Here is an 18,450-nt window from a genome sequence, read left to right as displayed (position 1 = left end):
TCTGTAAAATCCCTTTCCCAACCTCAAACTCTGCCCCTTCCCCCTATCGGCACCTGGGCCTAGGCAACACCTTGTGACTCCTTTGTTCTTACTTAATCTCTTCGTGTCTCCTCTGGTCTGGCCCAAATCTCATCTAAACTATCTATGCACTAAAGTCACAAGTTCCTCTAGGTCAGCTCTAACCTTTATCTATGCACTGAGGACCCTTTTTTTTTTCCGGTCAGCCCTGACAATGGCAGCCCTACCCTTTAAAAGTAAAAGCAGGTACCCCTCTCACTTGCAGGTCCTCTAAAAGACTCTTGCCAGCTTCTCATAGAAGCCTAACAATAAACTTCTACAACTCTCACTCCAATTAAGTCTGAGACCTTGAATTCTTTCCAGACACTTTTGCAGGTTTTCTGGTCTTAGATAAGATCAGAGTTCCTGCTGAACCTAGAGGGAGCCATCCCTCATCAGTGTGTGAAGAATATGAAAGAAGGCCAGCTTGCCCATATGATAGAGAACAAAAAATAAAAATGTTCAGAAAAGGACATCAAAACCAATAAGATGACTGTTCCTCTTTTTATTAACATACACATTTTTGCTAAAAAAATTATAAATCGGAAAAGTTTATAATTTGTTGAATCCTTAAAATTCTTATTTCTATATATGAATGTCTATTTTTGGTGATGGTTACTGATATGGTTCAGTTCTTCTAGTGTGTCACATTAGTCACTGGACAACAATCTTACATTAAAAATACCAATAGTAAAGTTGTTTGTAGGTGGCTTAAGATAGGGTTTTTATCTTCCTCTTTGCCAGACTAGTCAGCCTTCATTCCTCTCTTGGCTTTACTTCTGTTTTTCAGACATTAACATCACAATAACTACCTCGGCACCTGGGGCCTTCTCTCCCTAAAGCATCTATCATTCCCTTTAAAATTCTCTTCCTGTAATATTCCCCTTCCTTTTCTCCACCCTCCTCCCCCCCCCTCAGCTTCTCCTATTTTTGAGTTCCTCCTGGGGCCATAATTTTGAGGGAGAGCCATGGCTAGGCATCTGCTTCAGATCTTACTTCTTTCTACCATACCTTATTGTGGCCTCACCACTATTACTATGGAAGTTGAAGGGGAAATACAGGTTTGGAAGTAATTTAAAATTTTTCTCATTTTCATTGCTCACTCTAAGTGTGTGTGTGTGTGTGTGTGTGTGTGTGTGTGGTATGTGTATACACGTGTATTTTAGTGATAATCACTAGATATGTATATATGATATATTAATACATCTATAGAATTTGTCAGAGCTTGGGCTCTGCTGATATAGCATTAATATGGCATTATGGTAGTTTTGTGGCTACAGTGTTATTTCACTGTTGATCCCAACGGAGGGCTTCTCTCTCCAGGAAACCTTGTAGGTTAAGTGTCATTATTCTTCTACAAATGAAGAAACTGATGATCAGAGTATAAGTGACATGCCTGGTCACACAGGAAGCTTAAGCCCCAGTTTTCTGATTTGGCCCAGTATCCCATGACAATACCTTGACAATCATTACTTATCCCTCTCCATTTACTGTCTATCACAGTATTCATCCCTCTGGCTTGAAGGAACTCAAATCCTGCTTCTTTGCATAATGAAGTCTTCCACAATCACAATGGCAGTGGGATATGGCTATTCTACCTTCCGAACTCTTGCAGAATTCATCATCTATCCCTATTACTTGATTAAAGCTGCTAAGTAACAAGGTGGATAGAGTTCAGGACTCAAAAGTCAGGAAGACTGGAGTTCCAATCTGACATTTGTTAACTGTATTATCCTGGGTACATCACTTAACTTTTGTCTGCCTCAGTTTCCTCATCTGCAAAATGGGGATGATAAGTAGAGCCTATCTTCCAGGTTTGTGGTGAGTATGAAAAGAGATTGGTAAAAATGCTCTCTAAATATTAGCTATTGTTATGGTTATTATGATATCTTAAATTATACTTATTTGGGAACAGCTTACCTCTCCAACTAGACTGTAAATACATGTGGGCAAGTAATAGATACATACATCTCTTCTTCCCCTTCCTCCCCCCAAGGCACTTAAGCTTCACAGGGGTTCAGTAAGCATCTCTTGAATGAATCAATGACCATATTTGTTCAAGAGTAAGCAGACCTCAGGAAAACCTATTTGTTATCTGGTTATAGTTCCTCCACTACCTCCATTAAGGTTGCTAGGACCTTACTAAGGTCAGGTATCTTTTCCAGTTCATGCTCATGAACTCCCATTCCCATTGAAACCCATCCAAACAAGATAATAAAAGAAATGAAAACTTGTGACATCATAGTAAGCTACAAGACATTAAAACAAAAGGCAAAATGAACCACAAAGTGCTGAGTCAAACAGCAAATGTCCACCCACACCACACACTTCTCAAGTTTCCACTTTTCAAACCTAGAAGGAACTGCCAGTGGTCTTTCTTGTCTTCTTCATTCCCCACTGTGCCTTGTCAGCCTGTGGCACAGTAATAATCTATGGACAGCAAAGGGGCCTTGACAACGTGCATATTTGATGAATGCTGAAATCCTAGTGTCTGTAACATAAGACTTTGTATTCCAGTGTTGTAGCCTTAATTGCCTGGAAGGTACATTTGCTAAAGCATTACACAAATCTTGCAGCTTCCTCTCAGGGACGGAGGAGAAATTTCTCCTGCTACTGTTTCCACCACAGCACAGGGAATCTTCAGCCATGTGTGGCTGAACCTCAAATTCCCCATAGAGACTAGGGGGTTTCTAAAGTCCCTTTCAGCCCTAAATCTATGATTCAATTTTATTAACATTTAATTTAATATATAATATTTTAGGATGAAAATGCTGCTTATCCTTACACTTTCCCCAAAGGACTCTCATTTTCTTTTACATGGAAAGGTTTGGAAAATGCTGACCAAGTTAAAAACAAAAAAATCTCCCAAAACCTTTGTAGGGATATTTCTATCCAAAGTGCCAGGTAGTTCTTGGTACTAGTAAATATATGAACCTCTCCTTTGGAAAGCATTAATGGCAAAACAACTAGGTACTCTTCAGGTTTGCCTTTCTTCAAACTCATCAGCATTTAAGGAATTCTAGGTGGAGATAGAAGGGAGACTATCAGCTCCATCTCCCTTATTTTGCAGAGGGAATGAGGGAATTGCACAACTGAGCCCAGTTCAGCTGTCTGTCTTGGTTAGGTCACAAGACTGATGGATGACCTACTAAAATTGACCATCTTTTCTCACACTCTCAACTATATCTTTTCATATACAAATGAAACAAAAAGTTTTTGATTAATTCAAAGTAAACCCTCTTTAGTGTGCTTTAAATCTCCATCTTCTTCTATTGTTCATTTTACCTGTACCCCTTTCTACACTTTTTTTTTGTAGAACTACTTTCCATGAAAAGTTAGATCACGGAGCTCTTCTAGACTGAATGCCTTGAGAGCAGACTGGTTTTTGTTTTTGTTTTTGCTTTCTTTGTATCCTCAGTACTCCTGGCACATAGCAAGTAAGCACTTACTGCTAACTGACTGATTTAAGCTCCCAAGTTAGATCTCTAAGGAAACTATTGGAAGATACATATATTTCATTGATTCTTAAAGACCCAAAGGAACCTTTAAAATATTCCTATGTCTTTTAGGCATGGAAATGGTGGCACCAAGTAGTAACTAACTACTCTAAATGGAAGGTCCAGAAAAAAAAAACCAACAGAAAAACGTAGGTGTTTTGATTCCTGGGTTTGGTGTTCTTTTGACAATACCAAAGGGTGTTTCCAAAAGTGTGGGTGTGGATTTCCCCACAGAAAATACCCATTCCTTCAGTTGCACGCCCTTAGGCTAGTAAAAGAAAAAATTTTGGAGCAGTGCAGTGGTCCTTTTTAGATCTGTTGGGAAATCACATCTTAGAATTTTACAAAGGAGGAAAATGCGGGATTAAGCGACTCGCCCAAGGTCACACAGCCAGTAAGCAAAAGGGGCAGAATTCGAAAGCCAGGGTCCTCGAGACACCGTCTTTTCACTGGGCCCCCCCGCAGGTACGGGCTTGGAAGAAAAGGCCCCTTCTCTCCTAGCATCCCAACTTGGATCAATCACATTTTCCTGGATGATAATAGCTTTTCTAGGGTCGCAGTAGAAAGCGAGAGAGAGAGGTCCCCGGGCACGACCTCACCGCTGGCCCCCCACAACTACTAACTGAAGGGAAGGAGTGGGGAAGGCAGCCTCGAGGGGCCCCACGAGGTCCCAGCAAACCAGGACTCGAAGCGCTCCGCAGCGGCACCAGGTCTGGGGAAATCCTCCCAGGGCGCCCGCAAATGCGGCAGGGGCTTTCCCATCTACCCAATCAGGATAAGAGAGTCCCGTGTGACGTCTGCCTCTGCCAGCCAATCAAGTCTCGGCCCGGCGGACTTGCCCTTCAGCGTACTTTAATTTTTTAGAAATAAAACAGTAATTAGCTTTTCGAGTTAAGCTTAGTATTCGTGTTGATCTCACGGCTTCTTGTGAAATTAATTAGTATTTTAAAAAAGATCAGAAGTCTATTAATTAGTAAAATGGAAACTGTCTCGATCAAGTTCTTATTCTTTGGGGATGAAGGAATAAAAAGTGAGATGCCGAAACCGTGCATTCCAGCCGCTAGGAAATGGAGCGAGCGTGAGAAGGGTGAGAGGGAGAGCGAAAACTGCAACTCCCAGCAGGCCTTGCGTGGAATCTGAAGTGGAGTAGGGATGGACGGGACGTCGTAAGGAAAGGAGCGTCCGGTCCGAGAGTTCCAGGATTTCCTGAGCGTGAACCAATAACAGGAGGAGACGGGGGGGATGGGCGGAGCGACGGGTAACGTTTCCGACTAGGCTCTTTGTTCCCTCCCCCGCCCCGCCCCCTCTCTGGGCGGAGCTGGAAACGTAATAGTGGGCGTGACCTTCACTGAGGGTGGTGGAGGTGGGAGTGGAGACGAGTGACGCGTCTCCTTCCAGCTCATCGGCGCGTGAGGTGTCACGGCCGCGCTAGCGATTGGCTGCTGCAAGTGGCTTACGGAGCAGCCGTTGGTCGCGAGCAGCACGGAGCGAGACTCGGGGCGGGCGGGGGGGATATGGGGCAGCGGCGGCGGCGGCGGCGGCGGCGGCGGCAGCAGCAGCGGCGGCAGCAGCGTTGGCGGCGGCTGGAGGAGGCGGGCGCGGGTGAGCCGGACAGAGCAGCCGCAGCAGCCTCAGCCCCAGCAGCAGCCCCCCGACTCCCCCAGCCCTGAGCAGCCCCTCAGCCAGTGCCTGTCACTCCTCGGGAGAGGGCGGCGCGGGCGCAGCCCCATCCCGCCTCTCCCCGCTGCTCGCGGCGTCGCCGCCTTCGGCACTCTCGGTCCCTTCCTCGGGCTCCTGCTCTTGCTCCGTCTCCGACTCCGGCTCCTCCATCTTGGCCCCGGCAGCCGTGGCTGCGGAGACGATGTGCCGCCTTCTGGCCGGGGGAAGAAGGAGGAGAAGATGAAGAAGTCCCGGCGGGCCTTGGCCCTGGTTTCCTGCCTCTTCCTCTGCTCCCTGGTCTGGTGAGTCGCTCCGGCCTCAGCTTTCTGCCGGGCAGTCCCTCAGCCCCCAGAGCTCGGGGTGCCCCCTGGAGCCTCGGGACTCCCTCGAACTCGTCAGTTCGCTTAGGACTCCCGCCCGGTGCCTGGGTTCGGATATGCCGTGCTTGCATCTCCCAGTTAGGAGTGTTGGTGGGGGGGTGGGGGTGGAGGAGAGGAAGGTCCTTGGGGAGCAGGAACTAAAAAGTGCCTTCAGCGTGGCACCGGCTCTGAAGCCAGCCTGTGTGTGCCTGGAGTGGTACTGGTAGAATGGCACTTGCACGTTGCTGGAGCTCGATGATCCCAGGGTGTTTGGATGGAGTTTGAAGGCCACTTCGTAAAGCACCCCTTCTTGAGCATGTTTTTTTACTTTCTCTGTATCCCCAGCGCTCAGCACAGTGCCTAGCGAATAGCAGACACTTTAATAAGTAGGTTTTGTAGACTTGACAACACTCTGGATGGGAGGTTTAAAGATGAGGATGTGATGAGTGTTAAATACGAGGCACCCGGTGATTGGTAGAATTTGGCGTTTTTTGGAGAATCTTTGATTACTTTCTGGTGGTCTGGAGAGCTTTTTTGGTTCTCAAGAGACTTTTGGTGCGATATGAAGGATTGGCCATGATTGCTAAAGGGGTAATATTCCTTCATATTATTTTTTGTGGCTTTACATTTGCAGGGACGATATTTTGAGGGCTTCAAGCATATTCAAAATGATTTTGATTCCTATTACCCATATTCCCCTTTTAATGATGTATATGTATGTGTATGTGTTTTGATCAGATAAGGTTAATAAGACCAAAGGAAGGAAATTCTAGTCAACTACTCCAACCCCATCAATTTACAGTTGAGGAAACTGAGACTTTAGGATTTTAAGTGACTTACCCAAGGTCATTGTTGTTCTCTCCTTTTCAGTCATGTCAGACTCTTAGTGACCCCATTTGGAGTTTTCTTGGCAAAGATACTGGAGTGGTTTGCTGTTTCCTTCTCCAGCTCATTTTACAGATGAGGGAACTGAGGCAAACAGGGTTAAATGACTTGTTCAGGGTCGCACAGATTTGAACTCAGGAAGATGAGTCTTCCTTACTCCAGGCCCAGTGTTCCATCTTCTGTATCACTAGCTGCTCTTACCCAAGGTCACATAGGAATTAAATGGCAGAACTGGAATTTGAAGCCAGCTATTTGACTATACCTAACACTTCCCCCTCAACCCCCTCTCCTCCCCCCCACGATGTAACATTGTGCTTGAATACTTACTTTGGTGGGCCTATGATCTCATTGATTTTGGTTTGGTATTTCCCCAGTAGGTGAAGATCACAGCTCAACCATGCCTTCATATATAGCATCATTGGAAATATTGGTGATAGAAGATGAAATGAGGATTTGCATGGAGGATTATATTAGTATTATTGATGAAATTGTGCAGCTTCCCTAATACAATTTTACTATTGTCTTCTCTTCAGTTCCTTGCCCAACTTTTAACTATCAGCTGTGTTTGTTCAAAATATTTTCACTAATAGATTTCATTCATTGGGCTGTCTGTCACAGGGCATTTCAAAATATGGGCAATGGCAATTATTCATCATCCACTTAGTTTTTCCTGTGTAGATTGTTACATTGATCTCTTTAGAGTACCTACAGATCTTATTGAAGAATTTTATGGTGAGAACTGCTTTCACTTTTATCTTTGTGTTGTCATCACCTAGCAATGTGTCTGACACAGAATAGGTGTTTAATAATAAATAAATGCCTGTTGATTTCTAGGGTTTTATGAACAGTAGTTTATTTAGATGTTCTTAGAAGTCTTGTTCTATGCTTTTACCTATCCCCAAAGAATTCAAAATGTGTGTATGTGTGTTTGTGTTTGTGAGTTTTTGAGTGTGTGTGTGTGTGTGTGTGTGTGTGTGTGTGAGAGAGAGAGAGAGAGAGAGAGAGAGATCTCAGCAAATGTGGAAGATATTTCATAATATGAGTCTCTCTAGTAAGTAATAATGTTAGGGTAAAAGTACCACTAGTTGGATTTACTTATTTTTTTTTTAAACCTTAATACAGTTTCTGAAAGACTCATTTCTGTAAATTTCTAATATTATTTGGATTCTGAAGAAATTGAAGAGTTAAAGGGTACAGGAAATAAAGCATAAAGAAATTTTTTTGCCAGGGGGATTTCAAATTTAGAAACTAAAGAAAGAGTAAGGAGTTACCTTCTATTCTAACCCTTCAATTATCTTTTGTTTCTAAAAGTTTTAACTGTTCTGTACCCAGAAGTGTGTACAAGGGGCATCACTTCCAGTTTTAAACTGTAAATTGATTACCTAGTTTGTGGGTTGTATAGTTCCTTTATTTTCTGTCAATTTGCTACTTGTTACTGCTTTCTAAAGTACATGGCTAGAAGAAGGGTTGAAATTTAATCTTCCGTTTTGATACATGTTAACAACTTTAAAAACTTGAATAGTGGAAGAAATTATAACTAGAAGCCAAAATGTTTCCAATCCCCTTCACACTTAAATTAGTCATGTTATTATCATGAATAATCTAGAGTTGAATAAAATCTTAATTTTTTTCTTTTGCCATTATTAAAATTTATTTCTCAAGTATACAAAAATTATAGTGAGAAGAAAGCTAGCTTGCTAGATAGCAGGAGAGTTAGCCTGGTATTCAAGAGTAGACTGAGTTTTTCACTACTGCAGTTATTCATATTTCTGAAGTTTCCATTCAACTATAAAATATAATAGTTTTCAATTATAAGTTTAAGTAAAAGCATAAGAAATTTATTGGCATGAGAAACTACTTGGTGGGTTTTGAGATTTTTGTTTTTTTGGATAGCCAAAATTGGAGATCTATAAGCAGTTTGACTGTCCTTATTTAAGATTTATGGAACTGTTGAATAAAGGATTGTTCAGATTATTATTAGTTTGCTCTTGTTTGTTCCCCATTGGCTTTTTGTTTTTTTTTGGGAGAGAAAAGAAAATACAGAAAGATGTTAAGAAAAGAGAGAGCAAAATGTTGCAGAACTTTTCCTGATTTCAAACAGAGAAACAGAATTGTCATTCTCAGTAAGACTCATGGTTCCAGGATTGAGTTGTCAATGAAGTCTCCTAAAAACTAGTCATGGGAGGACCTTGTACTTTCTTATGATAACCTGGTAGGTATAACATAGCTAAATCATAATAAATTATGTGTTCTTGGTTTTAAAAAATTTCCAAACTATGCCCCTTCTTTAGAAAGTGAGTAATTGGGGCAGCTAGGTGGTACAGTTAATAGAACACCAGCCCTGGAGTCAGGAGGACCTGAGTTTAAATCCAGCCTCAGATACTTTACACAAAACTAGCCGTGTGACCTTGGGCAAGTCACTCAACCCCAATTGCCCTACCTTCCCCTCTACAAAATAAAACAATCCAACTAGTGGTACTTTTACCCTAACATTATTACTGAGAGACTCATATTATGAAATGTCTTCCACATTTGCTGAGATCTCTCTCTGTCACACACACACTCAAAAACTCACAAACACACATACACACATTTGAATTCTTTGGGGATGGGTAAAAGCATGGAACAAGACTTCTAAGAACATCTAAATAAAGTGCTGTTCACAAAATAAAAAAAAAAGTGAGTGTTTACATAAATTTGATACATATTACCCACTGGGTAAAGTCATAGAACTTTTCCTTTGCCCTGAAACTGACTTTACATATAATTTTCAGAAACAGTTTTTGTTCTGTGTTTACACATGTCATAATCTTGTTGATTTTGATTGTTTCCTTTCACAGAATAATAGATGTTTGAAAGGACCTTAGAGATCATTTAGTCCAGCCCTTTTATTTTATGAATGAGTTCAGAGAGTTTCTGACTTAGCCATCCATAGTTGTTCCTCCAGCCCAAATGAGATGTCTTTGGTAGGGGTAACCTTTTCTTACTATCTTTCTATTCTAGTTTCTTTTGCATTTCATCATTTTTTGATGTATGATATCCAGGCTATGTAATGCATCCTAATTCATTTATTAAGTTTTGTATAAACCTGGCATTCTTGGAAAGGCAGCAGAATAGAGTGGTACTGGATTTAGTGTCTGAAGACTTGAATTCTGGATCCAGCTTTGATTTTTATTCAATTGTGTTATTATAGGAAAATTATTTAGTTTACTACCTATCTCACAGTGATTATTAGGAAAGAGTTTTGTAAACCCAAAAGGCATTATATAAAGGTGAGCTGTTATGATAATCTAACTCCCCTCCCCTGCCTTTTGCTCTTATAGAAGGATATTGGGCCAGTTTCCTGCAGTGAATCAAGCTCTCCTAGGACTTGATTGAGATTACACTTAGAGAATCTTCTGTTGTGTGTGTGAGTCAGGTAGTACACACTTTTAAAATTGGTAAGTATCATCTTGTGTCATAGGATCAAAAGATTTAGATTGGAAAGGATATTGGAGGTCATTAAATCCGGTCTCATCATTTTACTATTAAGGAAACAAAGATCCAGATAAGGTAAAAATACTTGTTGAGAATCACTCAGGTAGTTATTCACACTCAACATACTAACACAAGTCTTCTGATTCCAAATCTGGTGTTCTTTTCATTAGAAATAAAAAATTCATCTGCTGCTTTTCAGCTTGTTTGTATAGATTTTTTGAAGAACTTTTTGTCTTTTATTTTCCTATCACCTTGACTCTTGACTAACCAGGATTTTAGTGACTCCTTTTCAAATATTTTTATAAAAATGCTAAAGAGATATGGGCTTGACCCATGATTTCATTCCAGTACCTTCTCTGCAATTTATAGTCTTAAGTAATTGCCTAGAGTCCTAAAAGGCTAAATAATAACCTTTCATAGGACCAGTATGTGTCAAAGATACGACTTGAACCCCAGGTCTAACTGGTTTTGAGGTTAGCTGTCTACTACCATAATGATAATAATACCCAAAAACTGTGCTTCCTTGAAAATCTTTATTTTTGCCCTTTGATTTTTGCATTTAAGTCAGTTAATTGACTGTTGAACAAAATATCTATATCACCTGCAGTCTCATGGTTATTCAGTTTTTCTTTAAATGATTTGGTTAAGCTTTTTGAAAAATCTGAATTGATTATATCTCCAAATTTCAGTTATTTACATATTTCTTGCCTTTGGGAGCTCTAATAAACTAATTAGGCATCAAGATTGAAATGATAAGGGGAAATGATTAGAAAATTAAAACAAAAAAAATCTAATTTTTAAATTAATTTTTCTTGGCTTTAAAAACAAATAAAACAAAACAAACCAGTGTAATTGTGTGACTAGGATGCCAAAAATAAGAGGGATATTGAAACTTTTTTAAGTAAATGCACCAAAGAAGACAAAAGGAAGGTTAGGTGGAAGCAAAGAGTATAATTTTGAGAGTAACACATAGAATGTGTTATATACATTAATAAAAACAAGGAGTTTGAAATGGAGATTCCTACTTGCATGGAGAATCCTCTTTTTGTCTTTTAATTATGTTTTGGTGTTTTAAGTTTAGAATAAAAACTTTTGTAAAAAAAGCCTCTTCTCTAGTCCAGGTACTAGGTGTTAAGAACTCATACTAGATTGGGAGCTATGTGAGTAAAGAGGACATGGATGTGAGAGCTGTAGTAGAAGCAGCATGGACAAGACTTGGCAAATGATTGGATCTAGCTGGTTATTGATTGAGGAAGAGTCAGGAACTGAGCATGAATTGAAGACTGTGAATCTGAGTAACTGGAAGGAGATGGTGTTCTACTTGACTGCTTTCCAGGTTTTTTATACTTTTTTCTCCCTTTCACATACTCTTATGTTCCAGGAGGCTGGATCATAGTAGTACTGGCCTTCCCACTGTTCCTTGAACTTATCAGTCCATTTCTAGTTTCAGATGCATTCTCCCTGGCTTTTCTCCATACGCAGAAGGCTCTTCCTCTTCTCCTGCACCTCCTGACTTTCCTAACTTCCTTCAAGTCTCAGCAAAAATTCCTTTTGTATATATGTATGTGTATATAAGTATGTGTATATATATGTGTATATATGTATACACACATATGTCTTGTTTGTACATAGTTGTTTCCCCCATTAGATTTTGAGTCCCTAGAAGGTGGGTCTTTTTTGCTTTTCTATCTCCAGTGCTTCGCATAGTGCCTGGCACATAGTGGGCACTTAAATGCTTCTTGATTTTACAATACCAGAGTAGTTTAAAACAGGAATGTTGCTTTGAGAAAAAGGTAATGAATCCAGTTTTTGTTACTGTTAAGTTGAAGATACTTTTATCTAGTTGAAAATCGCCAATATGCAGTTGGTGATGCAGGACTAGAGCTCAAAAGAGAGCCTAAGGGCTGGATCTGTAGATCTCTATTAGTAATCTTTATAAAGATTAATATTTGAACCAATGGGAACTGATGAGCTCATCAAGAGAGAAGGGAAGGCTACCCAATCAGCCCACATTTATTTAAGTGCTGACTTTGCCAGACACTGTGTAATAAATTTTGGAGATTAAAAAAAAAAAGAGGTTCCTCTCTAGGAGCTCATAGTTATGGGGAGACAATATGTCAACAAATATGTACAAACAAGCTATATACAGAACAAATTGGAAATAATCAATAGAGAAGTCACTAAAATTAAGGGAGAGAGGGGAAGGAATTGGGGAAAAGTTTCTTATAGAAAGTAGACTTTAGTTGGGCTGGAAAGGTAATGGGGTGGGTTATTAAGTAAGGTTCAGAGGGTTCCAGATGCCAAACAGGATTTTACATTTGATTCTGGTGGTGATAGGGAGCTAATAGGGTTTTTATTGATTACGGGGTAACATGGTCAGATCTGCAATTTAGGAAGATCAGTTTGATAGTTGAACAGAGGATGGACTGGAATGAAGAGAGAGACTTGTGGTAGGGGGACTGATCAGCAGGTGCTTGCAGTAGACCAGGAAACAGTTGATGAGGGTGATGGGAGTGTCAGAGGAGAGAAGGGGTCATATGTGAGAGATGTTAAGAAGGTTCACCACAGTGGATATGGGGAGTGAAGGAGAGTGATGACTCTTGGATGCCATCTAGGTTGTGAGTTTGTGACTAGGAGGAGAGTGGTACCCTCAATAGTAGTAGAGAAGTTAGGAACAGGAAGAGGATTTGATTGGGGGGAAGGATAATGAATTCTGAAAATGTTGTGTTTGAGATGGGAGACTAGAAGTCAGCAGAGAGGTTAGCACTAGTTAAGTATATTTGAGAAGCAATATGATAATTGAAACATGATAATTGAATCTGCTGGTGATCATGAGATCAGCTGAAATGGAGAAGAGAAGAGGGCCCAAAATAGTCATGGTTATTGGGCACGACCTGGATAAAGACCAGTGAAGGAAGCTGAGAAGGCGCTGTCAGATAGAACCAGGACAAAGAAGAAAATTTAAAAATAAGAGAGTAGCAAGAAGAGGGTGATTGACAGAGTTAAAGGCTACAAAGAAGGCTGAAGATTGAAAAAAAGGCTAATGGATTTGGCAAATAGATCCTTGGTCACTTTGGAGTGGTTTCAGTTGGGTGGCAAAGTGGGAAGACTTTGCAAAAGACTGAGAATTGAGAGATAACCATTAATTGAAGAATGGCTGAATAAATTGTAGTGTATGAATATGATGGAATACTGTTAAACCATTAAAAAGAATTTTAAATATTACAAATTTGGAGAAACCCCTTGATGACTTGGATGAACTGATGCAGAATGCAGTAAAAACTGGAACAATTTGCACATTGACCAAAATGTAAAGGAAAACAGTATTGAAACAGTATTGAGCTTATAAGATTAATGATCAAGCATGCCATTAGTTAACTTGGCAGAAAGGTTATAGATTAGAGATATATAAGAGACATACATTTTAAGGTATGACCAATGTGTTGACTTGTTTTGCTTGATTGTATTTGTTACAAGAGAAGGCTTCTTTTTAGTTAGTTGCCCCCAAAAAAGCATCAATAAAACATTTAAAAAGTACATAGAAAAGAACAGAAATTCAGAAGCCTCTTCAAACTGGGTTACCTTGTCACTACTGTTAAATATAATGTATGTTTTTTTAAAAAAAACTGTAACAGGTTCACAGTTTCATTATATAGCCTGTGCTCTTTGTATATTGAAATGTTCATGTTTAAGTTCGCAATAAAAATAAAATGTAAATAAAAATTGTGAGAGGAGGAGGCAAAAGGGATTGGTGCTTTTTCTAGAGTTTTGACTGTAAAAAAGAGGAGGAATATGATGATAGCTTGAGAACATGATAAAGTCTAGTGAGTGTTTTTTTTCTTTAAGATTGAAGGAAAACCAGGGAATGTAGACAGTAGAGAATGGACCATTAGATAGGGAGAGACTGAAGATTTGAGGGAGAGGGGATCATTATGTATGTATGTGAGGGGAGGGGAGGTGGCCAAGGAGGGGTGTAGATATTTAAAGGAAATGTACAAGTTGTAAAACTTGTAATAAGTAATTATTGTTTGGGCTGCATATCAACAACAGAGCTGTATTAAATATTTTTTCGTGTCAATAATAATAGATTGTCCTTTAAAAAGTATTTAACTTCCCATTTGATAGCTGACATTTATATACTTCTTTAGCATTTTTGAATTGTTTTACATTTCATAGCTACGCTAAGGTAGTTGCTGTTAACCTCCATTTTATATGAGGAAACTGGCTCTCAGAGTTGAAGTGACTTTCCTATGGTCACATGGTTAGTAATTGGAATAGGGTTTGAACTCAGATTTTCTGATTCCAAGTTCATTGCTCTCATAAACCTAAATTGAAATTAGGTGCGAAGTCATCCATAGCATTGTTTTTGCTATTAATGTATCTATTCAAATTGTATTGGGAGAGTAGGATTAAAAGGCTCATGGGATAATAGTTCTAGAGCCAGAAGGAATCTTAGTGTCACCTGCTCCAACCCTCTCATTTTAGAGAGAAGGAAACTGAGGTCCGGGAAGACTGTGTCACCTAAGGTCACATAGGTAATAAGGGTTTGAACTGAGGTCACCTGACTCCAAGGTCAGTGCTCATTGCACAATACCACACTAGCTACCAAAACTAATAGTTTGTATTTCTATTGCATATTAAGGCTTGCAAAACACTTTACACACATTGGTTTTCAGTACTATTTTTTGGCTCCCCATGTGTTATTTTTTAGGATCATAAGATTTAGGGTAGGCGGGGACCTTGGAGATCATCTAGTCCAATCCCCTCCTTTTATGGATAATAGAGAAAGAGAATTTCTCCTTTCTTCCACCCCTTAGAACAGATGTTGGTACATAAACTGTAATTTTCCTTATGTGAGATGCTTGCTTATTAAGGGTATCATTAACAAGATAAGGAGAGATGATCATATATATCCCATGAAATGATTATTGTTGTCTTTTTGTGCATGAGGGAAAAAAAATGAGTTTTCTCTTCTTCGAAAACCTTTGAACTCTCCTTGCATTTTTATTTTATGTAAGCAACAAGTATTTATTGAACACCTCTGAGGTAGCAGACACTTTGCTAGGTGCTGGAGATATGAAGACAAAAATGAAACAATTTTGCTAGTTCAGACGATATGTGCACATATAAGTGTAGAGTGTATGTTCTGGCTCCATTCCTTGAGTCAGGCCTGTTATGTTGCCCCATACTGTGCCATAAGGGCACCCTGAGGATTTAGGGTATCTCTGTTTCCATCAGCTTAAGTCCTCAACCTCATTTGTTAGGTAGGCCATGGCCAGCACTCCAGTTTTATTTAACTACTTAACATCAAGTAGCTTTTAGGAGGGGATATTCAAGAAATATCTAGGTAACACAGTGGAGAGAGTGCTTGACCTGGAGTCAGGAAGTCACATGTTTATTAGGTGTGTAACCTTGGGCAAGTCACTTCACCTCTGTTTACCTCAGTTTCCTCATCTGTAAAATGAACTAAAAAAGGAAATGGCAAACCACGCCAGTATCTTTGCCAAGAAGACCCCAAATGAGGCTGTAAAGAATTGGATGCAACTGAAAAATGGCTGAACAACAAAAATCAAGAAAGGAATATAGCAAGAATAATTGTGCAATGCAAACATGTCCCCTATTACCTCTGGGCCATGTTCTCTTCTATACCACCTTGGTTAGGGGAAGAGGGAGAGGAGAAATAGGCTCAAAATTGAGCTCAGTTCCTATATAGCACCAGTCCTACTAAGTTCCTGTCCAGGTGAAGCATGACTGTCAGGTGAGTCCCCAGGGTTGGGGTACTGGAAGATCCTTTTTTTTCTCCTCTGACTGAATAATCTGGCCTGGGATTCCTGTTTTTAGGTTTCTGTAATTTATTTTCCCTAATCTGGGTTTGAGACTTCATTCCTTTTGCCTAGAATGGAAAAATAAACAAAACAAAGGCCAAGGCCTGAGGCTTGTTTCTTGGTGATCCAGACTTTTAAGACCTTTCTCTTTCAAATTTAGCCTCTCCTGGGATGGATGAATGGGAAGCTTTTCATTGTGTTATAACCTACTGGTATCATAGTTGTTTTGCTGGAGTGGTCCCAAGAGGCTGAATAGTCCAATTTTCTCATTTTACTTGGGATGAAACTAAGAGCCAGGAGGGTAAGCAACTTGCTTACCACCAAACAGATGGTGAAGAGGCAAAATTTGAACCCAAGATCCCTGGCTTCAAAGTGGATGCTCTTTTCATTGTATCCTGTCTTAACTTCACAATGTCAACATGCATGTAATTCAGGTCCTCCAGCAATGTATTGGACAAAGATAAAATTGAGCTCCATCAGCTGAATGTTTCCAGATAATCCAAGAACATTATGAGTATTAATGCAGTCTCTTCCTTTATCTTCCTCTCCTCCATTGTCACATGGAAGGAGAAAGAGACTGCAAAACTAAGAATCATATTTTGGATTTTACTCTCTCATGGGTCACATGGACAAAATACTTATCAGATATGCTGTTCTTTTGTATAATAATAAGAGCTCTGAATTTGGAGTCAGTCAGCAAGTATTTGTTAAAAATGTGACATTGTATGCAGTATTTCCCATTTGTGGACCCCTGCTTCTCGGAGGAGGGAAGAGAATGAGGTGTCTTCCAGTTACTCTTCTTTAAGGGCCATATTTGTTTTTTATAGTTTTGTAACATTCATCTTTGATTGTTTTGTAGTGCCATTTACATAGACGTAGGCATCATACATATTGGTTTTCTAGCTTTGTTTATGCCACTTTACATCAATTCTTGTTAAGTCATGCCATGCATCTTCATTATCATTTTTTCTTGTAGCACAGTGATGTTCTTTTACATTCACTAACCACAGTCAGAATAGGCAGTCTTCATTAGGTAGATAGATATTTTGTTTCCTTTTCTTTGCTACTACAAAAAGGACTGTCATAAATATTTTACCACTGTTAATTACCCTCTCACTCTCTTCTGGATACTTTCTCCTCTTTAGGTTTTTGTAATACTGCTCTCTTATAGTGCTCTTCCTATCCAACTGTTCTTTCTTAGTCTCCTATTCTGCATCTTCAGTCTAGGTTGTACTTGCTTAAGTGAGATCTTCCCCCAGGGCTGTGTCCTGAGCTTTTCTTTCTCTTTTATTCTGTACTATACTTTGACCTTGTCAGATGTTATGGACTCAGTTATCTCAAATAAGATGTCTATCAGATCTATTTATCCAACCTTCACATCTCTCTTGATGTTCAGTCTCTCATCTCCACCTGCTTAGCTGACATTTTGACCTGGATCTCTCATAGACATCTTAAACTCAACATGTCCAAACAGAGTTTGTTACCTTTTCCCCCAACCCTTTCCCTCTTCCTCCTAGTCAGTGGGCCTCACAACCTAGGTGTCATCTTCAAGTCTCAAGTCTCATTCACCCACATATCCAATCTTTTGCAAAGTCTTACCATTTAATTGATTTAGTGTTTTTTTTTTTTCTGGAAAACTTTTTATTGTAGGTGGAATGGGACACAGCAAGTTAGATGATTCCAATTTTGTTGGCAACATCTAAAGCATCATAGTCTGGAGCAAGACAGACATAGGCCTTCTTTTCTCCATCGGGCCGGATCAGTGTGTTGACCTCGGCCACATCGATGTCATACAGCTTCTTTACGGCCTGCTTGATCTGATGCTTGTTGGCCTTGACGTCCACAATGAAGACTAGGGTGTTGTTGTCCTCAATCTTCTTCATAGCAGACTCAGTGGTCAAGGGAAACTTAATGATGGCATAGTGATCAAGCTTGTTTCTTCGAGGGGCACTCTTCCGAGGGTATTTAGGCTGCCTTCGAAGTCTCAGTGTCTTGGGTTGCCGGAAAGTGGGGGGATGTTCGGATCTTCTTCTTTTTGTGGCTATGGACACCCTTCAGCACTGCCTTCTTGGCCTTCAAGGCCCTGGACTTGGCTTCTGTCTTGGGGGGGGTACAACAGCTTCCTTCTTTGCCTTCAGCGCCATCTTGGGGGAAAGCTTGATTTAGTGTTTTGCCTTTTGCAATCTCTGTATATTTGTAACCTCTCACATGTCCCCTTCTCTCCACTCAACAAAGTCACTATCCTAGTGCAGGATCTTATTACCTCATACCTAGACTTGGCCTGCTGGTTGGTGTCCCTTCTTCAAGTCTCCTTCTGTTCCAGTCCATCTTCCACTCAGCTGCCAAACTCATCTTTCTAAAGTTTAGGTCTGACCATATCACTCCAAATCAACAAACTCCAGTGGCTCACTATTACTTCTGTGATGAAATATCCTTTGTTTGGCTTTTAGAGCCCTTCACAACCTGGCCTCTTTCCACTTTTACATTCTTCTTACACTGCCATCCCTTCTACATATCTACCACACTGGCCTTCTTGTCTATTCTTTACACTTGCCACTCTACCTGCTGACTCTGCCTTCCCTTTTACCCTTCTTCTTTTACATAATTGTTTTTCTCTTGCCTCTCCTATTAGAATGCAAGCTCCCTGTTGCCTTTCTTTCAGTCCTCAGCCTTTAGCCTAGTGCTTTGCCC

The 18,450-nt window shown here is 40.1% G+C and overlaps 1 protein-coding gene and 1 pseudogene across 5 annotated transcripts in view; one reads left to right on the top strand and one right to left on the bottom strand.

The window, feature by feature from the left end:
* Nucleotides 1-5,116: 5,116 nt before the first annotated feature.
* The window catches only part of SUCO (SUN domain containing ossification factor), a 114,086-nt gene continuing 100,752 nt past the window's right edge, over nt 5,117-18,450 (top strand). For 2 of the 5 annotated variants that reach the window (XM_069065576.1, XM_069065575.1), the window contains exon 1: nt 5,117-5,515. In XM_069065576.1, coding sequence (XP_068921677.1) covers nt 5,454-5,515 — 62 coding nt within the window. In that variant the 5' untranslated portion in view covers nt 5,117-5,453. The remainder of the gene's footprint in view (nt 5,516-18,450) is intronic. The other 3 variants (XM_069065573.1, XM_069065572.1, XM_069065574.1) reach the window with 2 other exon arrangements.
* On the bottom strand, nt 16,063-18,111 carry LOC138144244 (large ribosomal subunit protein uL23-like; annotated as a pseudogene).

Source organism: Petaurus breviceps, unplaced genomic scaffold (genome assembly GCF_028583685.1).
Source record: "Petaurus breviceps papuanus isolate PSGF00001 unplaced genomic scaffold, PetGlider_PUasm1.0 90692, whole genome shotgun sequence".
Lineage (NCBI taxonomy): Eukaryota > Metazoa > Chordata > Mammalia > Diprotodontia > Petauridae > Petaurus > Petaurus breviceps.
The sequence above is the reverse complement of the archived record's forward strand: the minus strand, read 5'-3'. Positions and strand labels throughout refer to the sequence as shown.